The sequence below is a fragment of the Sycon ciliatum genome, unplaced genomic scaffold, assembly GCF_964019385.1.
Source record: "Sycon ciliatum unplaced genomic scaffold, ocSycCili1.1 SCAFFOLD_292, whole genome shotgun sequence".
Lineage (NCBI taxonomy): Eukaryota > Metazoa > Porifera > Calcarea > Leucosolenida > Sycettidae > Sycon > Sycon ciliatum.
In genome coordinates this window covers 157,357-180,916 of record NW_027044553.1, presented here as the reverse complement: position 1 = coordinate 180,916, position 23,560 = coordinate 157,357, and the positions used below count along the sequence as shown (strand labels likewise).

General features: G+C 46.9%; 1 protein-coding gene and 1 long non-coding RNA gene across 4 annotated transcripts in view; one reads left to right on the top strand and one right to left on the bottom strand.

The window, feature by feature from the left end:
- Positions 1-2,650: 2,650 nt before the first annotated feature.
- Positions 2,651-10,590, bottom strand: LOC135830412 (uncharacterized). The gene is made up of 4 exons (XR_010556031.1): positions 10,304-10,590; positions 9,798-9,953; positions 7,432-7,501; positions 2,651-3,481 (listed from the first exon to the last, which is right to left on the bottom strand). It is a non-coding gene; the product is annotated as an uncharacterized LOC135830412 (long non-coding RNA).
- Positions 10,591-15,052: 4,462 nt separating this feature from the next.
- LOC135830415 (splicing regulatory glutamine/lysine-rich protein 1-like) overlaps positions 15,053-23,560 on the top strand; it is a 16,663-nt gene continuing 8,155 nt past the window's right edge. The window contains exons 1-6 of one of the 3 annotated variants that reach the window (XM_065342670.1): positions 15,053-15,925; positions 17,275-17,318; positions 18,062-18,133; positions 19,327-19,386; positions 19,813-19,884; positions 22,039-22,176. In XM_065342670.1, coding sequence (XP_065198742.1) covers positions 19,882-19,884; positions 22,039-22,176 — 141 coding nt within the window. In that variant the 5' untranslated portion in view covers positions 15,053-15,925; positions 17,275-17,318; positions 18,062-18,133; positions 19,327-19,386; positions 19,813-19,881. The remainder of the gene's footprint in view (positions 15,926-17,274; positions 17,319-18,061; positions 18,134-19,326; positions 19,387-19,812; positions 19,885-22,038; positions 22,177-23,560) is intronic. The other 2 variants (XM_065342671.1, XM_065342672.1) reach the window with 2 other exon arrangements.

Here is a 23,560-nt window from a genome sequence, read left to right as displayed (position 1 = left end):
GACGTGGGGAAATCGGCTGCGTTGCCGCTGATGGGAGTGACGCTTGGCGGAAAAACAGTGTCTTTCAAGTTAGTTTCAAGACGCTCGAGTTGAGCAATCATTCGACATTCGTCTCTTCAAGGTTTGTTTTGTTTCCTCTTTTCGAGATGAGTCCGTGGACCTACGAGGCCGATGCTGCTCTGCTCCGAACCTGGCGGAAGAGCGAGGCGTTTTCTGAGAAGAAAATAAAGTCGAGAAAGGACCAGTTATTTGAGTGGGTCATCGGCCAACTGGAGCCTGTTGACTTGTGAGTGTTGTGTTCTCGTCAAGAGCCCCAAAAAGGACAACCAGTATGACGAAGTCAGGAGAAACACAGCTGCGATGCGGACTTTTCTTGCCTGATCCATGACACTACAACTGAAAATGGTTTAAAATTCAGAAAGAAACAACAACGATCGTGCACGCGTGGCCGTGGACCTTAAAGCTTTCGTCTTCTAAATCAAAAATCAATGAAAAATTTGAAAACTTTGTCCGACAATTTTTTTGTATAATAAGCAAAAGGCCGGTTTCCGTGGGAATCCGTGTCGTCATTGAGTTTCCCTGGTGATTTTGTGACGTAGACAAATGCGCCAGGCCGCGGCACTCATGAGCTGCAAGAAAAACAAAACACTGTGTGACCCCGCGTCTGCGTCAAGTGCTGCGACTGGACGCTGCGTCCAGCTTCAAACTTGCCGTAGTGTGACCGAGGCCTTAGTCCATTCATGCAACTGCGCGTGTCGCGTAGCTGGCTGCCTGTACACTGTGTGTAGTCTAGTACCAAGAGTCCATAAAACGCGTGGTTTATGGACTCTTGCTAGTACTAGTACTAGCAGGGGTTCATAGGGTTTATGAACCCCTGCTGTGTAGTATATTATAAAAATTATTATGTGTGAGCATCCAAGTGAAATAATGAAGCCCATATTGTGACTGTCGTTTCGTTTGAGGGGGGAGGGAGGGGGTCAGGCCCGAAACTAACGGTCTTCGTTTCGGGGGCTTCTGCGAACTTTTGCGATGGTCCCTAAGAAGGTTGAAGTAACGAAATAGAAAAGACGAGTGGGAAAGCGTTTGTTGATGCAATAGCAGATACATGTATGTTCTCTTCGCCATCTCGTCATCAAATGTTATACTCACAACATTGTTACAGTTTGCCTACTACATGTACTTTGAAGTATTCGTGGGCTGGTGTGATAATGTAGTACAAATATGTACAATGGGACTACTGTAGTACTGTATACGCAGTGTATTATATGAATTACACATGCATGTATACAGTTTTCAGAAGAAACTGTGCTTGTTGTTCTCTTTTGCTTTTTCGCCCGCCCGCATACGTTTTGTTAAAATTTGCCGACGAGAAACATAGAAGGTGTGGCCTCACCGAAAACAGAAGACTTTTTCGGTGCAGCCTTGTAGGGGGTATTTGGGCAAATTCCTGCTGAAACGCCTCCATTTTCTTCCGGAACGGGGCATTTCACTAAATTCAGTCAAAATGCAATGGAAAAGGAAGAAAAAAAGCTGACGGCGAAGGGCTCGTACCCATGAGGGGAGGAAAGTCACAATATTTCGAACCATAAATGCCCTGCCAGTAAGGGGCCGTTTACATGAGAAAAATTAGCCCGGGCTTATTCGCCTCGGGATTATTTTTCAACCGTTTACATGAGAAAAATACGCCCGGGCTTATTCGCCTCGGGATTATTTTTCAACCGTTTACATGACGGTTGTAACATGTGTACGGGGCTGAGTTCAGGTGAGCGACCGCGAGTTCTGCGCGAGTTTGATTTTTCAAACCAAACATGAATGCAGTGGTAAATGTTCGTGTATGACGAAATTTGGATCAAGAAGTACCAGCTCACGCTTCTACTGCCTTCCGATTGTCGCTTAGTTTTCGAGAAGATGAAGGATCGGCTAGGACCTTCCACTGAAAGAAAAATCAGAAGAAAAAATGCCGAGAAAGAACCAACGAAGACGCACTCTCCAAGGCGATATCCTCTCTGGTTCACGAGGCAAAATCGAAGCATAGGGGTCAAGGGTAGGGCTAGTTCAGCTCGGGCGAGCTGAATTTGCCCACCTCGCCATGTAAACGGGCGTTCAAAAATGACTTGGAGACAGATCAAGGCAGGCCTATTGTAAGCCTAGGGTTGAATAAGCCCGGGCTTATTTTTGTCATGTAAACGGCCCTAAGTCTTGTTTTTCTATGTTCACATACCCAACTTGTAAATAATAATGAAAGACAATGGACGATAAGTTCTCTTCTTTGATTTGTGCAACTGCGCTCCGACTTAGGGAAAAATTCACTCAGTTCTACAGCTTGCTGCCAGGCTTGTGAGGACTTGTGCTTCAGCTCATCGTTTTCCCTGTTGCAGTAGTTTTCCAAGAAGCAAAAGAGAATGAAACTTGGACACTGTTCTCTTGAGCTAGGGACTTTTAAATGTGGTGCGTTTTCACTTAAAAGGACCCGGTTTCGCTGGTCCTTAGAGCCCTGGCAGCATTACCCCTCTACAGTCAAAGGGTAATATTAATAGATGAGTGGATGGATGGATGGATGTAATAGATGAGTGGATGAATGGATGGATGGATGGAAGGGCGGGCGGGCGGGCGGACTGACGGACGGACGGACGGACGGGCGGGCGGGCGGACGGACGGATGGACGGACGGATGGAGGGATGGATGGATGGATGGAGGGATGGAGGGATGGATAGATTTGGTGGTGGGTGGATAGGTGGACAGGTATGTGGATGGATGGATGCATTGGTGGATGCATGGGTGGATGGATGGATGAATGGAAGCATGGATTGATGGATGGATGGATGGATGGTTGAGTAGTTGGGTGGTTTGATCGGTGGGTGGATGGATGGGCCAATGGATGGATTGCTGGAGAGATGGAGGGATGAAGTGAACGAGGACATAATTATGAGGTGGAAGGATGATGCCATGAAGGCCTGGAGGGTTGTGTATATTTCGTTTTGCAAGGTTCAGTGTGACTATGTAGACAGGCAGCAGCGGTACAGGCTGAAAATTTGTTGCGGCCGAACTGTGTTTTCGCGATGGTAGGCCGACATTTCAATGGGCCGAAAAACACATACAGACCGGTGGATGCTCTGACGGCCTGACAGACACACCGACAGAAGCGATGACGGATGCACCGACAGATTGCTTGGTACATAAATACTGAAGGGTGATTGATTGGCGGATGAATGGATGGATAGATGTATGCATAAAACGAGCGCGATCAGGTGAAATGGAAAGATGGACAGACGGACGGAAGGATGAACGGATAGAAGAATGGACAGAGGGAGGGATGAATACATGGGTGGTCGGAAGGACGGATGAATGCATCCTCGAAACCGATGATGGACTGCCTGAATATTGGGAGGCAGATTCATTTTACATTCACCTAAATTGAACTTTACTTACCGGCCATCTGTAAACCCTGGTTGGGGTCACATTTAGTAAGCAGTCAATTCACCTGTGGAAATATAGGGGTAGAGTGCAAACAAACACAAAGTTGAATGCTTTTCTACGTCTATTCAGTGCTCAGAACAACAATGGCTAGATATTCCAGGGCTGCCACTTGCTCCGATTTTTGATCGCCTGTCGGACAAACCGACCGATTTTGTTCCCAAAGAGGAACAACCGATTATTATATTTCGAGCGCTTTTTAGTCCAGTTGGCCATTCGGCGCTTCCAGGTCGCATTTGGCCAGTCATTGTACATGTACATGTACATGTAGCTGTAAAATGCACGCGTGCTTGCATGTGTGTGGACAGTTAAAAATGTGTTCTGGGGCCCCAACAGCGAGCCATTTTCCTAAAAATGTTCACCGGGGGACACCACCGGACCCCCATCAGATTTTTCTCCCTCCAAGTGTGGCAGCCCTGATATTCTTTACGAAGAAGTTGGAACAGTGTTTTGCTTGCAGCCTGAGTTTCACACTATAATGTCACTAGACAAAAATAATAATACAGACATGTTCGATATTTAAATTATTCTGCCTGAGCAGGGGGGAGGGGGGGGGGGGTCATCCACATAGCATTAGCGGTTGTGAGCCGCTGGCTGTTCAGGTTAACATTAGGGGTGAAAGGAACGGACGAAAGTTCGAATATTGGTTCGAAAAATTTGTAAACGAATGAACGAACTCGCAAGATTGATAAACGAACACAGCAAGCAAGCATGTAGATCGCTTGTGACTAGATCATAAAGGAGCCGTGGAGGTCGGGAGATCGCGAGCTTGCGCACTGATCAACTGCGTCTGCCTTGATGATCACTTGCAGCAAGTTAAAGGAGTCAAGTGTCGTGTCCAGACGAAGTATAATTTAGTTTCTTGAAATATTTCTGTGTGTCCGTTTGAGGTAGATTTGGAAAGGAGTCGAGTCGCTCATGTGACATCTGTTCCTGAAAGCAAACATTCACTCGTTGTTGCAATCATGTCAACACGTTCGAGTCTTTCATCGCGGTCCGGAGTCGGGGCGGATTTTGATAATATGGCCGGGAAAGACAAAGTCCTTTTCTCAATTTCAAAAAGGTTCCATCATACAACAGAGCGACGGCGAGCAATCTTCGCACTCGCCTGAAGAAGTACCATTCACATTTTCTCAGTGATTCTGACCCCTGGCTCTAGACTATTATAGAGCTAGCTCACATGTAAATCTACCTGCACAATCACAGTGTTTGTTTAGCATCACGCCGTCAATACTGAACAGTGGCCAGCCAAGTACAGATACTGTAAATATACAAATTTTCGGCAGCTATTTAATTTCGGCTATATATTCGGCACCGACCCAAAACGCCTAAAATTAAAACGCTGACGAAATTTTTCACAGCATCTGTCGCACTATACCATGCCCTCTACCCCACGCCGAAAATAAATCGCCGCCGAAATGTCAAAAATCGTGAAGTGCCGAAATTTTGTATATTTACAGCACGCCTGTACGGTCTTCATAATTAATTGGTATTGTTACATCCATGAAATCCATTATGGAGAATGTTCGTTCGAGTTCGTTCGTTAGTGTGAGAGTTCGTTCGTATTCAAAATTCGATGTTCGTTTCACCCCTAGTTTACATTGGACATTTACCGTGCGTGAAAGGGGTCTGTAAGAAAAACACCCTGCGGACATCCTTGGGTACGACCCTGCTCGAGATTGCACAGTGCAAAACTCTACTTGCAAGCCAAACCTCATTCCGCATTCTTTGTACAGTCAAAGATAGGCAGATAGACAGTTGGATAGAAGGATAACCACTAGGACAATGGAGACAGGCTTGGAGTCAGACCGAAAATAGGCGGGAGGAAAGACAGGCAGACAAGTGGACAGACATAAAATTTGAATGACAGGTCCAAGGCCGACTGCAGAATTGCAAACGTAGGAAAATTGGATGCGGTTGAAAATGTCAGCTGCACCTCTCCACCATGAAAAAATTATATATGTACGTCATTTGAAATATGACCAATGAGCTAAAGTTACGCTATAATATCCACAAAGATTGCCAGTTACTTTACAATCAGCTCATGCCATAACATTGCACGGCACTGACCGACGGTACTGACGTTCTACACCTAACTGGCAACCAGCTCTAGCACGTCTCCCCTCCTTATGTTATTTCTATAACTTAGAACCTTCCAAGCTGGAAGGCTGTTGGAGTGCGCATCCAAGATGTGCTAGAACTGATTGCCAGTTAGGTGTAGAACGTCAGTACCGCTGGTCAGTGTCGTGTAATGTTATCGCACAGTGGCGTGTCCAGGATTTTGCTGAGGGGGGGGGGGGGTTGCGGCCGGGATGGGGTGGGGGTAGATGACATCATGCTACTGTCCCAGGTCAGCCATTTTGAAAACCGATGTCAAGGAGCCGTAAATCTCACACACCACGAGCAGTATTTCTGTACACGCAGCAACATTGTACATTGTAAACTTCAAATTTGCCGTATTGTGAGCGAATTAACTGCAATTTATTATTCGGGTCCAACAATTTCTCACCGCTCAAAGTATCCTTTACATAGGCAGCAGTACTATGTCCACTTGTCACTGTGCGCTGTTCTTCATGCTCTGGCTGCTCGCTGACAACAGGTGCTTCCACGTCTGGCGGAGTGTGACTGTCAGTCCGCTCCGAAAGTTCAACTGGAATAACAGCGACTTCATCACTCCCACTGTTTCCTGTTGGAGCGGCAGCAGGAGTCGCGCCGCCACAGGAACGCTTTGCAAAAAATCCAGCCAGGCTCTGCTGGCTAGAGCTTGGCCTTTTGGGATGTTGCTGAGACAGCGAAGAAAAGTCTTCGAGTCGACCAAAACACGATTCGAACGAGGATGATCGCCTGAGCCCTCGGCATTCGAATCGTGTTTTGGTTGACTCGAAGACGTTTCTTCGATGCTTGTACGTTGAAGACGCGTCGAGCGGGTCCCAGCATGGATCACACTGCACAACAGTACAGTGTACACAGTCAGGTCACCGTGTTTCTGTAGCCGTGCATGCTCACTGTACTCTGTAGACTGTAGACAGCGTAGTGTGTACAATAAACACCAGCTCGAGCACCGTACCGTGCAACCGATTTTGGACGATTGTTTTAATTCAGGCCGCGCGCGCGCCCCGAGCCTAGCTAGCCCTGCCGTTTATTTTTCGAAACCTAGGTCGAAACCTTTGAGCGAGGGGGGGGCGCCCGCCGCACCCCCCCCCCCCCCCCCCCCCTAAACCCGCCACTCTCGCATGAGCTGATTGTAAAGTAACTGGTGGTCTTAGTGGATATTATAGCGTAACTTGTAGTTCTTTGGTTCTATTTTCTTCTTTTGAAATGTACATGATATTTCCTGCTCAGGCTTGACAACAGGATGGCTGGTCCTTCTACAGGCGGCATTGACGGCACAATGAATACTTGCTTTCATTTACCTGCCCAGAGTATACTGTATTCATAAGAAGAACGAAACTACTGCGAACAACTACCTTAGGTTCCATCATGTTCGCCTTAAAGAATTCTAACTGGATACACTCCAGACAGCCCGAGAGAGAAAGAGACACGGAGAAAGAGAGAGAAAGAGAAAGAGAAAGTGAGAGAGAGAGAGAGAGAGAGAAAGAGAGAGCGAGAGAGAGAGAGAGAGAGAGAGAGAGAGAGAGAGAGAGAGAGAGAGAGAGAGAGAGAGAGAGAGAGAGAGAGAGAGAGAGAGAGAGAGAGAGAGAGAGAGAGAGAGAGAGAGAGAGAGAGAGAGAGAGAGAGAGAGAGAGAGAGAGAGAGAGAGAGAGAGAGAGAGAGAGAGAGAGAGAGAGAGAGAGAGAGCCAGACAAACAAACAGACCGAGAGACAGATGGGCCAACAAACAGACAGACAGTCAGTCAGTCAGAAAGATCGCCAGACAGACAGACACAAACACAGACAGACGGCAGGCAGACAGAAAATAGACAGACAGCACGCTACTCACCTGGCCTAGTTACTTACCTTTGGTTAGGGACTCTTGCGAATACACATTATATACGCGTAGCCAATTTTCCAATTTACATGCCCATGCCTGTGCATTCATACCAAAAACAGGACAGAAAACGTCAAACCCTTGTCCACAGTCATGTAATCATATGGGCCAGACGCTTCTTACACTGCACCCTTCACATGGGAGTATGCCCGTGTATGGTCAGGTACTCGGCTGGCCTTATTCTCTGAATCGTACAGTAAAGTACAGCATAGAATAGTTATTACTGTATTCTTCAGTCCCTGACAGCAAATAGGAATCAGAATAATCCATGGCGAAAAGCAATCTGCAGCGTGATGTGCTTCAGTCGGACAAGGAACTCCTGAAGGTGGCTGCGCCCATTCTGTGACCACATCTGGATGCCCCACCAGACTCCTCACAGGTGGTGAAGTGTCGGCTTAAAAAAGAACACCTCTTGGCATGGACCCAGAAGCCCTTGCATGGACAGTTTGTCCGGCAAACAGAACAACTGATCAACGAGAACACTTGGAGTTGGCTGCCAAAGGCTGGTCGCAAGAAGATGGCAGAGAGCCTGATCATCGCGACTTAAGACCAGGCCTGCCTTGGCAACTGACCTGCTCAAGGCCCAAATCTTCCCCCAGGGCAAAAGCCCTGCGTAAGGTCCTTGATTTGCAAAGCTTCGGGGTGTGTGGTATAGTTTTTCTGTCCAATTTTCCCCCAAACCCTCTCGTGTTTCCTCTGATCGATATTTAAAAAAGTCTTGTGTGTTTCTCTCTCTTGTTTACCTATCTATTTTAGAACACGGAGGCTCCACTGCACACTGCTGCCAATTCATATCACGATCAGTCACCACCACCACATCAAGGTCGTTAACGCTGCAAATTTTATTCCCAGAGTCCCAGTTTGCTGATGATGCGGCACTCTACACCACCTCTTCAAGCCACCTGAAGACAATGACAAACGAGTTTGTGTCCTGTGCTTTGAGTTATTGTCTAACTGTGAGCGTGCGAAGACCAAGGCCATGGCGGTGAACTGCTTTGACCCCCCACCTTCCATTGATCTTTAGAATGCAGGAAGAAAGGTGGAGGTTGTGGACAGCTTCACTTATCTTGTCAGCTATACTGCTGATCTAGCCCAGAGAGCACGTTTTCCTGAAGACATTGGCACTCTTCAGCGTGAGTACCATCTGCGTTGGCTGGGTCATGTTGCCCGTATGGACGCGGCCCGGATTCCTCAAAAAGTGTTGCTTGGGGAGCTCAAGGCAACCAGACCACGGCATGGACCAAAGAAGCGTTGGCGAGACACGATTGTCGGTGATCTGCACTCACTGGATACTCCGGAGTCCGAGTGGTATCAGCTCGCACAGGATCGCCCGGAAGGGCGCAGGCAGGTCCATCAACATTGTCTTCCTCTCTCAGGACCGAAGTACTTCCAGAACGTTTAGGAGAAGTGGCGATTTGAAGCGTCACCTCAAGTACTGCCCAACTCAGTAGCCTATCATCTCCACTGGAGATGGGGCATCAAAGGTCAAAGGTCAACGGTGTGTAGCCTTATGATGATAATGCAGATTAATGGGTGCATGCAGCTTCGTGCTACCGCTCAAGTTATGCTGCTATGTTTGACACTAGTAGTGCTGTTGCCCTATGCTCATGCTTTGCTACTGACTACGGTCGTGTGCACTGCACGTCACGTGACCATGTCCACTAAACAACATTGTGCATGCACGTGTGGTACTCTAGGTGACGTGGCATTCTACGTGTCATTGAACGTAACACCAAGAGTACCATGAACACCAGAGTGTGCAGCTCGGATGGGTTGCTGTCACGGCGAAATTCCGCGATTACATCATTTTAGTGATGTAGTGCGTACAAGCAGGATTCCAGCGGGTCTCTTTCTGCACAACTGCAGCTCAGTTGCACGCACTACGCCATTTCCCGCCTCAGATCTGCGCCAAGTATGATGTAATCACGGAATTTCGCCGTGACAGACACCCTTAGTAGAAAAAGCCCCAAGCTGCACATTCTGGTTTTCATGTACTCTTGGTAACACTCAATGTGTGGGCGACGTGCGACTTGGCATTCACCGTGGCATTTTATGTTGCGCTCAATGTGGGCGACATGTGACGTTCGCTCGACGTGACTTGCTAGAGATCGATTTACTATAAATTTCGATCCGTACTGAGTGTGGATCATTCTTGTCTGCTCGTTTTGTTTCACCCTCCCACCTCCCATTTTCTTATCACTCATTTACTTTGACAAAGTGAATAAAGGGGGTGTCGGCCACGCTCATTTGTGTCGCCACAACACGGTTGAACGAATTGCGTCCACAGCGATCATCCCATTGGGGGGTTACAGTGCGTGCAACGAATGAAACTCACCAAGTACTTCGAAATTCGATGGGACGGCTTCTCAGGTATTTGGACAAATTTCCTGTTGCAGGACGCGACTGGCAGCACCCGTGGTTCCCTGCGCCCAAACTCCCTAGCCGCGACGAGTAGTCTTCAAGCGTAGCCCGGCCGATTCTCTTGACTGAGCTGTTTCCAGTGCACGACATCAAAATACAAACACAGAGAAACGGAGAAAACATCAACTTACGCTCCCACGCAAGCGGCAACTACTTCGGAAATGCACCATTCACACGATTAATTCCCTTGGGTAGACCAATACATTCTCACACACAGGTGAACATATAGCAGGGTCTAATATTGATGGTCAAAATGACAATTCATTCAATCACAATTCCTAGTGGCGGAACGTACATTTGAAAACACTCATTGTGTCACCAGATCAACTTTCAATGCAGGCATTAGGAGTGTGCTATCGCTTCACATCGACCCACAGCCGAAGGTAGAGAAACGGGAAAGGAAGAACGCCTCGTGCTTACCGCTGTTCAAAGCCAAGCTAGGCTAGAGCGCAAGATTCCAACGGCGTGCTTGATTCACCAAACGAGGTTGGCCCTTACCGTCACCCGGACAGACTGCGGAACTACCGTCGCTACCACAGCTTTGCCTGCCTTGCTGACTTCATCTACATTCAACAACCCTAGGCGCGCCGGTATCAAAACGGCATGATGACAGCTATGATTATCGAAGAAAACAAACCTCTTGGGTGAATGAAGCCAGAAATTGAAGGTGCGCGAGGGGAAATTTTAGAAAGGTGGTCAACTCTTCTCTCTACTTTTTTTTGTGAGCTGCTGGGGTATAGGGTGGAGCTTTGCAAGCGCAGAGAAGACCCGCGCTACAGTTTTTTTTTGTAGTCGCCACCGGTATACCGCGGTCCCGGAGCATTATGATTATGGGATTGAAAGTGATGACGTCAAAAAGGGCCAGGGAGCAGGTCCGGAGACCTACATGTAGTTCCGACAAAATGATGAAGAGTAAATGAAAATATGTATGTATAAAATAATGATTAAAATAATGGTTAATATCATGCACAAGGTTATTACTGTATTTTCTCTAATAAAAGCCCAGGTCTCCAATAATGACCCACTCTCCAATAATGACCCGGGGTGAGGGAGGTTTGAAATAATAAGAGCACAGTCTCTAATAGTAGCGCGGGTCACAACGGGAGTATGCAACAAGCCAACAAGTATATTGACTGCATATAAAACAGCAGTACAACATGCTAAGAACATTATTTGTAAGGAGGTTTTCGGTCTACTGCTTCCTTCCTGGCGCCAATGTTATAGTGAAACATCTGTTTTTGACAATATTCCTGAGTTCAGGGTTGAAAAATCAGTCTTGATATGGTCAGTTTATGCCTGTATAGACTGGAGTTGGCTTGATAGTTGACAATTGAAAAAATAAGAGCCCAGTCTCCAATAATAGCCCAGTCTCTAATAGTTAGCCCTTGGCGGATTATGCCGGCATAATATTTGGCATAATCTTGGGATTTCGTCAAAAACATGCTCCGGCATAATATACGGATTCCAACGTGTAAGGTCGGCATAATCCTTCGGTTTAGACAAAAATTATGCTTAGAGCATGGCCGTGTGTGTATGCATGACTTCTCAATCCTCTATGTACAGCGTGAATACATAGTGGAACCGAGCATAATTCAGCATATTTGTTGGCATAATTGTGGCATAATCAAAAGCATAATTTGACGATTGGCCGAGCATAGTCCGCCAATGGCTACTAATAGTAGCGCGGGTAGAGCTGTCACTGAAAAAATAAGAACCCCGGGCTCTTATATTAGAGAAAATACGGTATGAAAGCGGATAAAAATGATAGAATCACGAGACGTGGAGCATAAACAAATGAATAGAAGAGTATTGAGTCCGGGACCTGGGGCGGACGAGATAGTGACGGGTAGTCCGCAAAACTCCACGTACATGTCGGGGTAATACTCGATGAGGAGCTGTCCTGGAAGCCCCACATTGCACACCTGAGCCGCAAGACTGCTAGGACCATTGGCCAGCTCTGGAGGCATGGCCAAGGACTCAGTTTGCGCGCCAGACGCACTTGGTTCCTCAGCATGGTCCTCTCTCAGCTATGCTATGGTTCGAATAGCTTTGTTCCTGGGCTTTCTGCCCAGTTGCTTGGACGTCTGGAGAAGAGTTTCAAAGCCGGCATTCGTGCAACCTTGCAACAGCGCTTTCTCACCCCCACCGCACCGCTTCTGGCACTTCTTAGTATAGTCAGCCTGGCACACACATACACTCAGAAAGTTCTAATCTTTGTACACCGCTGTATCAATGGATACTGTAGCCCACTCCTACAGCAACTCTTTACAACGACTGCTCCAAACACCGTGCTAAACGATCAGCGCATCACTAGGGGCCAAGTTTCCAACTTGCTCCAAGTCCCTTTCCTTCGCGGGCCTGCTGGTCGCTCGAGTATGATGTTTCACGGCAGTATTGCATGGAACGCCCTCTCGGCTGATGTAAGATCGATAACTGCTGCCGATCAATTCAAGAGAGCCCTATCTGATATTGACGTACTTAACTTGTAAACTCTATGCCAACAGTCCAACACCCCTCGCCGTACTTCATGTTCCCTGGACTGCTAAAAAGTGTCCCCATCCAACAAAGTCTGCCAATGTTCACACATATATTCTCATGAAATGCTTCCACTACATTTTATTTGTTATCACATTATAAAAAGTTCACACAAATTGAGTGTCAGCATACACACAATGTCATAACAAACATTTCTATAATAATAATCATACCGCTTGCATGTCTTTATCTCTATACATTTCCTCATATAATTTTCTTCATCTTTCTGTGAGAACCGGACCTATAGGCCGGTAAGAAGGCAATCATGCCTGTGCAATTGGTGAAGTAAAATAAAAGTCAACAACAACATGTACATTATGCATGTTACGAAGTCATGACGTCTGAATTTTAGCAACCATGACTGTGAATGTAGAATGTAGGTTGGATAGAGGAAACGGTAGATACATTCTTGCACTTTGAAATTGCGCTTGGCAATACAGCTATTACATTTCCTGTTGCTTTTCACGTATACCCAAGTAGGCCTCGACCAAAATATGCTAACAAAAGAGCATATTATGCTCGTCGCATATCAGGGAAAACGTCCATAATATGCCAAAGGCTTAGCAAGATATGCAAAAAGATATGCAAAAATATGCCAAAATATGCTCGACATAAGCAGAAAGTGTAGATCATTTCAGTAAAATTACAACCTTGGAATATTCACTGGCTTAACGGCTATCATGCTTATGGTGCAAATCAACGCACATGCGGAATAGTATGGCTGGGGTGTGTCCCCAGCAACCGTAGCGATAGTGTTCATCCATGGGGAAACGTAGCAAACGCCTCAACCATTCCAAATTCATCCATAAAAGGCATCTCTGAACGCATTTTGTCCATAATATGAATGTTTTGTCCTCGTTTTCTTCAGAATATTTGAATTATATGCTGGCTTCATTCCAATATTCCCTTTGTCGCTCAATATGCCATAATGAACTGTCTCACAAAATATGCGGAAATATGCGCAAGCATATTTGGTCGAGGCCTATGCCCAAGCCTGGCAAGTCCCGACTCCCGACTGCACTGCACGTGCAACATTTTTAGACATTGTGCTCTGGCATAAGGTAGCTAGAGATGCGGATGTCCCGTGACGCTGGCGGTAATGCGAAGACAGACGATTCAGCAGCAATAGCCCACTCAGTGGCAACATCGCCAAAATTTAATAACCAATATATTAACCGGAGGCCATCCGGAGGCCAAAAAATACTACAATGGTGAAATATCTTCTTTCTTTCTTTCTTTTTTGCGCTGTTTTACCACCTTCTTACTGTATTTAATCCACTGTTCCTGTTCCTTTTCCCTTGCCTGTATTTCACCTGATGAGAAGGCTTGAAAGTATACTTGTGAAGACCAAAACTTTCAAGATGTTTGTAATGAGCCTGAAGTGTGTCCTTTTTATGAGTATTATAAGTGAAATATTGACCTTGGGGATAGATAACACAGGCCACTACTGGTAGACCTTGACAGATCATGCTAGCATAATTTTTCGCATAATTCCTACCGAAATCGAATAATCGCATAATTCGAGGCAAATTGCATACGAATCGCATTAAAGTGGAATAATCCGCGTGTTCGCATCAAATTCCATGCAGTTGTACATGTTCTACAAGTACAAGTACAAGTAGATGCACCAGGAAGTCGTAGATTTACGACTCCCTTGATAACAATCACGTCCAGTCCACTACAATCAGTGACGGTCGTAGCTAGGTCGGATGGTGCGTTGACCCCGTTGAACTTTTGCTACTACAGTACAACGCCCTCTACAAAAATTCCCCTGTTATTTTGCACAGAGCCATTAAACATTAGCAGCATATGTGAGCATAATGTGGCATAATATTATGATAACTTTTAGCATAAAAATGGCATAATTCTGCAATTTTTTCAGCAATGCGAAAAGCATAATTTCATGAAAATAATCTGTCAAGGCCTAACTACTGGCCCTTAGCCTGGGACTGCGAGGCAAGAACCTACCAAAGCGAGGGCTAGAATAAGAATAATGACGTGAATAACCAAGAAACTAACCAAGAAGGTGCGACCAATCGCCGACCATGACTACAGTGTACTGTGCTGGATGACTGTATGTAGAGAGAGATTATGTAGTAGCCCTGGCACATGTCACAACCATGATAACGCCAGGGGGGCGGGGGGGGGGGGGGGGGCTGGAGCAGGGACTGACAGAATAGTAAACGATGCCATGGCGATAAAAGGCTAGCATACTTTTTCCCTTCTTTTTTCCCTTTTCCATTCCCGCTCAAGTTACTAATGAATACTTGTGGACGTAATTATTATTGCAACTCCCGCGATCCCGGGGTCTTCGACAATGGTCATGGTGACATCGTCATTGTATAGCTTTACCTCATTCACATTAAGTCATTGCATTTTTCTTCCTGTAGTGTTGAGGTTGCGCTTGTGTTTATTTTGCCCGTACACCTGGTACACAATGGTACAAGCTGGCTTGGGTATACATTGTTTCCGACATTATCATTGTATTCCGAACAAACAGACAACCGGTTACCTTGACTACCTTGGTAGTCCTTACTGCCAACACAACCACATAACATAATACGTAACTAGGATTGTGCTGTCATTCATGCCTTTTCATCATGATCATTGTGAAAGGACTTTTTGATCGAACCTTTGACTGGGCCACTGGATTTACTTTTTCTTGCAGTTTCGGAGACACGCCATTCGTTTGTGCTCGTCTTTTACGGGTCCGGTCGCAGAGTCCACTCCTTGAAGGATTACCTACGGCTTCGCCAACCAGGTCCAGAGAGACTAGACTAGAGTAACTGTACACTGCAGATCAGGCGTCACCAGGTCACGTAGTCTTTACTAGTAATACCACCATTTCGCAATGAGTATGTTGTGCTCGTTGATCCATTGATTCTGCGTGATGCCGCGATACACTCCAGGAGGATACGTACCGAGCGAAAGCGGCTCTGGGGAAAACCAAGGATCGCTCCACGCTAGCTCTCGTGTGAGATCGACTCACACCACCACACGCGGGCCAGCGGAGCAGCGGCAAGCAGCTGGATCGGAGCAGAGACTCGTGGACGACGCCGCAGCCGGCAGAATACCACAGTCGGTTCGTGATCATGGTGATGGTCATGGACATAGGCCCGGGCAGCCACTCGCGCACAGTCAAAATGTTTTCAGTCCTACGACAACGCACAGCAGCAGTACACCCGTGTATCGTGAAATAGCGGCAAAGCTAGAGGCCGACGGAAATGAACGATTTCTCGACGTAGCCGTACCGTATCAAGCGGCTCGCATGGCTCCCGGCAATCCAGACGACGAACCGAGAATTCGCCGAACCAGAACGTACGACCTTGGCGAACGGCTGATCAATGATGTAGAGCCTACAACAACACACGCTGAACAGCGCGGAGAGAGGAGAGCTGGGCCGGCAGGTGCCTCCTCGTTGTCGCCACGGCGCGCTAACCAGTACATCAGCGACCCGCCTGGAAGACCGACGTACGTCGCTCCGTCCGTCACGCTACAACCTCAAAGGTTAGCACTGAGCGCCATGCACCTACCCATCCAACACGTAACAAATACTTAGTTCTTTTCTTTCGCAGCTCTTCCTGCTTCGTTGCAGTGGAAACGATTTGCTTGCGGAAGCTACTGATGCTAGTAAAAGTAGTACAGTAAAACCTGTCAAGGCGACCACTTGGATAAGGCGACCACCTGTCCTAAAAGACCACAGAAACCAGGACCAAGGGATGCTATTTCCAGTCAAATGACCCTGGATAAGGAGACCACCTGGTAACGGAGACCACGTTTTGAAGGTCCCTCGAGCGGTCGTCTTAGACAGATTTCACTGTAACTAGTATTATATTAAAAAATGTGTTTGAGAGGAACCTCTTCAGGTCTATAGAGTATGATTGTACTGGTATCAAGAGTACTGTAAAAGCCACTATTCTAACAAGGCGCATATATAACGATCTCCCAAAAATTGACTAGTTTACGTGTACCAAAGGTAGCGATTCTCACTCATTCTCAACGCTCAATAGGACAGTATATGTATCGATTTCTGTATAACGATTTCTATTTTAACGACAGATTTCTCCTCGCTAACTCGTTAGAGTTAGCACTTCGTTATACAATATGGCTTCCTTCAAAACGTGGTCTCTGTTACCAGGTGGTCTCCTTATCCAGGGTCATTTGTCTGGAAATAGCATCCCTTGGTCCTGGTTTCTGTGGTCTTCTAGGACAGGTGGTCACCTTATCCAAGTGGTCACCTTGACAGGTTTTACTGTACTCTTGGTCACAGGTAGTATTCTGCAATGCGAGATTAGGGAGATTCGGTCCCGCGTAATCCGCGTGTAATGTGCGTGTGTGTGCGTACCACGTGATACTCGATAATATCAATTGGAACCCAGGGCATAGGGCCGTCACACCAGGATTTCAGGTGGCGCCGTCCAATAAGATACTTGACCGGAAATGAACATTGTCCACGATTAAATAGCGTAAAGTTCAGTGCTGCTTAATGAAATCCAGTAGTACCACTCAAGCTTGCGCCTTGTATCATTTCGCAGCCCAGTGTTCGCAGATCTAGGGCTGCGCACCGCCCGGCGAGTACTTGAGTGACGCGACTGGATTTCATTGAGCAGAACTGTACATAAAGTTGAAGTCAGCGTTCACATGCGTCCTGCACTACTTAGCAGCATGTGATTGATTTCATTGCATTCACCACGGCGCAAACGATGCACCAAAACCATGAGCAGCCAGTCCAGGATGATTGCACTTTTTTTAATGTCACTGTATGGATATTGCAGTCCTTTTTCTGATAACGTGTCCAATGAAGCGCTGTACATTTCATTTTCTGTTTTCTGTCCGTTCTTTGTCATGTGGCGCAGCACACGGCAAATCCTCCAGCGCGAGAAGGCGATATCTGATGCAGGTAAGACTGAGTGCTGCGTCTATCCAGCTACAGTTAAACCCGCCCCAACGGAACGCCCTTGGACTTGGTGCAGCGGAACCTGTCTTGATATGACAGGATTCCGCTTGATCCAGGGATACAAGCTAGTTCGATCCCCAGCACTTTGGTGCATGGAAATGCGTCTGATCAGTACAGGATTTCGCTTGGTACATGGTCCGGCAAAAACAGCTTTTTACTGTATCTACTTTGGGGGCTCTCAGATCTGTGTTGTGGGCTTTCAGATCTGTTTTTGGGCTCTCAGACCTGTTTTGTGGGCTATCAGAACTTTTGTGGGCTATCAGAACTGTTTTGTGGGCTATCAGAACTTTTGTGGGCTATCAGAACTGTTTTGTGGGCTCTCAGAACGGTGTTGTCGGCTTTCACATACATTTACCTGTGTCGTGGGCTCTCATATCTGCTTTTCGTCCCACACCTATGGTGTGGGCTCCCATATCTGTGTTGTGTGCTCTTGTATCTGCTTCGGGTGCTTTCACATCTCTGCTCCATGGATGTACCTGATATTTGAATACAGCCGAAAACCTGAGAGTGTTGATGGACAGACAAATGCACCAGCTTTCTGCTTTGACATACTCCGAGATCTGGGTTGGGGGATACTATCTGTGCTGTATGCTCTCATATCTGTGCTGGAGGCTCTGTGTTGTTGCCTCTGATATCTGCTTCGCATGCTCTCGCATTTCTTTTGTGCACCGGGTTTTCAAACACAGACGAAGACCTGAAAGCATGGAGGGGACAGAAAAGAGCACGCGCGACTCCAACGACAGAGCGACCAGAGAGAGGTGAGCGCAGTTCTACATGATACTGTGGTACGTCTGAACTGCAGAAAGTACCGTATTTTCCGCAGTATAAGCCGCACCGGAGTATAAGCTGCCCCACCATTTTTTGGCCACGAGATACAGACATCCACCCTATTTATCACCGTTTATTTGATCATCAGGGTATAAGCCGCACCGCGATATTTGGGGTCAATTTGAATATTCAAAAAGCGTCTTAATAGTCGGGAAAAAACGGTACACACGGTTGTAGGGAGGTCTTTGTGAACGGCGTTCCTTCCACATGGGTCTGGAGTTAACATGACAGTGTTGATTGATTGACGGTTTAGTATGGTTAGTAGCCATGGGCTGGTGACGTCTCATTGCCTGCAATGGTGTCAGCCTGCACCTTTCATTACGTTACGTCGGAGTACTAGCATGTGAACATAATGTATGGGGAGGGGAGAGAAAAGAGAGAGAGAGAGAGAGAGAGAGAGAGAGAGAGAGAGAGAGAGAGAGAGAGAGAGAGAGAAGAGAGAGAGAGAGGGGAGGAGGAGGAGGGAGGAGAGAGAGAGAGGGAGGGAGGGAGGCGGGATGGGAGGGAGGGAGGGAGGGAGGGAGGGAGGGAGCTGGGAGGGGCGGGGAGGAGGGAGGGAGGGAGGGGGAGGGGAGGGAGAGGGAGGGGAGGAGGGAGGAGAGGAGAGGAGAGGGAGGGGAGAGAGGAGAGAGAGATAGAAGAGAGAGAGCGAGGAGAGAGTGTGTATGTGTGAGGGAGGGAGGAGGGAGGGAGGGAGGGAGGGAGGGAGGGAGGGAGGGAGGGGAGAGAGAGAGAGAGAGGGATGGATGGAGGGAGGGAGAGAGAGAGAGAGAGAGAGAGAGAGAGAGAGAGAGCGAGAGCGAGAGAGAGTGTGTATGTGTGTGTGAGTGCGTGCGTGTGTGTGTGTGTGTGTGTGTGTGTGTGTGTGTGTGTGTGTGGTGTGTGTGTGTGTGTGTGTGTGTGTGTGTGTGTGTGTGTGTGTGTGTGTAGGTATGTCCGAACGGGGAATACGTGAATTGTGCAAAAATTATTAAACACGTATTTCAATATCCAGAAAGAGCCACTTCAATCAGCTGTGTGGTGTAGACCAGGCTAAAATTAGTGGTGATCAACTAGCGCGTCACTGATGACAAGCGGTCACTGTGATGGTGACTGCCGTTTGACTATGTTTGTATTCTTTCAGGACCTACAGCAACTGCAGGACTACTCCCCATGGGGAAAACCTGGCGCCGGAGCTCCCAACGTAAGCCTCAGTGCATGGTTAATGCGTTACACAACCTTAAAGTACAGGTCACGCTCTTATGGAAATGTCAACAAGGAGACAAAAATTGTATTGTAGAGATAATGCATTTCCTGTGTATTGGCAGTCCTAGCTTCATTGTTATTGGGTCTCTCTCTCTCCCTCTCCTCTCCTCTCCCTCTCCCGCCCTCCATCTCTCTCTCTCTCTCTCTCTCTCTCTCTCTCTCTCTCTCTCTCTCTTTCGCTCTCTCCCTCCCTCTCTCTCTCCCTCTCTCTCTTTATTTCTCTCTCTTTCTTTCTCTCTCTTTCTCACTCTCTCTCTCTCTCTCTCTCTCTCTCTCTCTCTCTCTCTCTCTCTCCTTCTCTCACTCTCTCTCCCTCTCTCTCTCTCTCCGTCTCTCTCTCTCTCTCTCTCTTTTCATGCTGCAGTCGACGTGTGAAAGTTACGTCGCCTTGGCGAATCGGAGTCAGGATTTTGCAAGCAACGTGGAAAGTGAAATGGTGAGTGCGCTGTATTTCTTCGTCCTTGCCCTGTTCAGTTTGTCATCAATAACGGGAGATAACGTTATCCGGGTCCCGCTGCGACTTTTCAGAAACGGTGCATGGCTTATATGACTTGACTATCACTTCCGAGAAGCTGGGATGCCTTTCTGTACCTACCTCCGTGATAGCTACTTATTTGCCAACCTAATTCTAGTGAATATTTCCTCCAAGTGCTCACAGACTCCAGTGCAGCGCCTTACTGGTACACTATACTGGAAGTTAGAGGCCACATGCCACGTACTGCTCTTTTCTCTCCGAAACTCAACACTTGCAAGCCAGATATGGAAGAAAGAAAAAATCATCAGTCACACCACCGGGACTCGAACCAGGGACCTTGCTATTCGCGAGCAATGCTCTAACCATTAGAGCATTGCTCGCGAATAGCAAGGTCCCTGGTTCGAGTCCCGGTGGTGTGACTGATGATTTTTTTCTTTCTTTCATATATGGCTTGCAAGTGTTGAGTTTCGGAGAGAAAAGAGCAGTACGTGGCATGTGGCCTCTAACTTCCTAAAAACTTTGAAATTCTCCGTGATGTCCAAATTTGAAATTGCAACTATACTGTACGTCGACTAATTTTCAGCCCATTCAAATGTCGGCCTCCCAGGGCTAAAACCCGTCTCGCTCGCACTAAATTTTCGGCCAGTACTGCTGCCACCTGTATACACTGTCACACTGAACCTTGCAGAACAAAATTTCGGCCGCAACAAATTTTCGGCCTGACATGACCAGGCCGAAAATAGCCGATAATAATTATGCGCCGACTACATGGATGCAGCTAATGGGATTTCGGTCTTTGACCACTTGGTGGTGGGTCTGATCTACTCACCTCCCACCGTTTAGGAGCTGCATCTGCGCCTTTGATCCTAGAGGGTGGTGGCGTTCCCACGACGGATGCGGAAAACTGGGCTTCCAGCCGAGTCTCACGCGAACCGTGAAATTTATTATTTAATTTATTATTTATTTTATCTGTTAACTTACAGTAGAATTTTTCCTGTTTCAACCTGATGATGGGTCAGGCCGGAAAATAAAATTCGTTGAACATTTCAAACGATGTATGCAGCAAAGTGTCCGTGTCTCAGTGTTTGTGTTGAGGGTCTCTGATTTTAGTAGCTGGGAACAAGAACACCAGGAACAAAACAATGAATGAAGTGCATGCAGCCATTGGCGTCGCGCTGGGTGCGTTCGATTACTGCCATGAATCAATTCATGAATGGAATCTCGTCGCTCGGTTTCACGTCATGAGCCCTAGAATGCAGCAAAGATTCCTTGTCTGGGTGTTTGAGTTGAGGGTCTCTAATTCTAGTAGTTAGGAGCAAGAACACGAGGAACAAGGACAATGAATGAAGTGCAGCCATTGGCATCGCACTGTGTTTCACACACGCTTGCTAAGTGTCTTCACACTTGCACCTTTTTGTCATTCCTTCTGTGTGTATGAGGTGACACACGTTTTCGGTGTCGTTAATTTTAGGCTACTCTTCTCGGCGCTGCTTTATCACCTCGCTTCTCTTTTTAAATCAGTTGTCCTGTTGCTTTGCCGTTTTAGCCTATGTTTTACCTGACAAGGAGGCAAGACACGAAACTAGTGGAACACTTTGAAAAATGTTGCTTGTCAAGAGCCTGAAGTTTGCCCACTTTCTAAGTCATCCTCAGAAAAATCATAGTCTTGGCAAATGTGCAGTGCAATTGCTTTCGCTGTACCTAAAGTATTTGTGGCGGAAACGTCAAGTGCATGATAGTCGTGAGAAGGAAAAGCAAAACAAATATTACTTTTGACTACCTAGTGAAGGAGACTGAGACATGATTAACTGACTGCAGTATTGAGCAACACCCACCAACAGTTTGCTTATAATTGTCAATGTTGGACAACTACCTGGATACTGAGCCAGTAATAAATGTTTTAAGAACAGAGAAAAAACAGATGAGAACGAGTTATGCAGCAACTATCCAAGACCGTTTATCATCTTGTTACAGTCGTGGATAGTTGCTGCATAACTAGTTCTCATGTGTTTTCTACACTTTTTTTGTTTGTTGGACAACTACGGATTACATTTCAACCTTTGGGTCCTCTCTTGAAATTTTTTTACTTTGTCCATAATTTCTGTTTCTGGGCAGACATTGCCGCTGGGTTCCAAGCTAGGAGGTGGCGGCGAAGTTTCCCGCACCAGCTCTGGCAAGCCAATCACAAAGCTGCGCGCCCATCCCGAGACAAGGTTCCAGGACAGCACAGCCACCAACGCACTTCCGAGTTCCGTAAGTATAATTTGCTATGCCAACCGTAATCTACGGACTCTGTGAGTACGAACTTAGAAAGAGGAGAGACCTAGTTGGAAATGTTCATTTCTCGTTGGCTGAAAAATAAACGAGAAATTGTGTTCTTTGTAGATTTTTTGGCACGTGGTGGAGGATGGGTGTGAGGGCACAGTTTTTTTGCTGGAAACTGGTGCTGGCACGTATTGCTGATCATTGTTTTTCTTCTTGCCAAGTGGAAGGTGCCCACCCACCCACCCCATCTTGGTGTTGGTGTTGAGCATCATGCTGGCCGCTGCTGTCTGTATGGTTGTGCTTGTATGCAATTATAGTATTGACTACTAATTTCAACGAAATGTATGCGTGGCAGGTGTGGCTGTCTTCGGCTAGCAGAAGCACACATTGCTGTTTGAGTTTTCGGCACATATCGATACTAGTTACGCTGCCGCTGTTGCCTGGCTAGTTGCTGCCTGATGCGGTTGTGAGTTGTCATGATGTTTTTCTTTGGCAAGAAGTCTTGTGCAGTAAGCCTGCACACCCCGCATGTTGTTGTGTGTGATGAAGGTCGGGGTGCACGGACAAATATATCTAGACAAAGAACATTCAACTCTGCGAGTACGTTGCTATAAAAATGAAAATATAAATTTGCTGTTCACTTGAGACTGAGTTAGACGGAGTTTTCAGCATTCGTAGAAACGCCATCATCCTGCAAACATCTAATGTGCAGAAACAGCTCCTAAAGTGGTGTATGTTGCTATGCCCACCATACTTTACCACGCTCTGTGAGTATGTTGCTACGCCAATCATAATGGTGCATTTGGTCCTACAAGTAGGTTGTCATGCCGAACAGTATAGAGGAGAGTATTTCGAGGCCTAATTTTGGGTACAGTCAACGTTACTTCGCTAATAACGACTGCGGATATAACGAAAATTCGCGAATAACGACAGAATTTCCATACCCAGAGCAAATTCCCATCTAATTGTAATACATAATAATGAGACTTCGCGAATAAGGACACTTTTCTGATGCCCCGCCGAGTGTCGTTATAAGTGAAGTTGACTGTACATTCAGGTCTGATGACCACGAGCCATGTTGTTTGGGTGGCTAGCGTAGTAATAGTGTTCTGTTTCGCTCTACACTGTTCTGCACACTGCTACGTTTCCTCCCAACGAGGAGGAAGAACGACTGGCGCGTGTTACAACCTGGTCTAGTTACAACCCTTTGTAAATGTGTGTGTGTGTGTGTGTGTTTGTGTGTGTGTGTGTGTGTGTGTGTGTGTGTGTCGGTGTGTGTGTGTGTGTGTGTGTGTGTGTGTGTGTTTGTGTGTGTGTGTGTGTGTGTGTGTGTGTCGGTGTGTGTGTGTGTGTGTGTGTGTGTGTGTGTTTT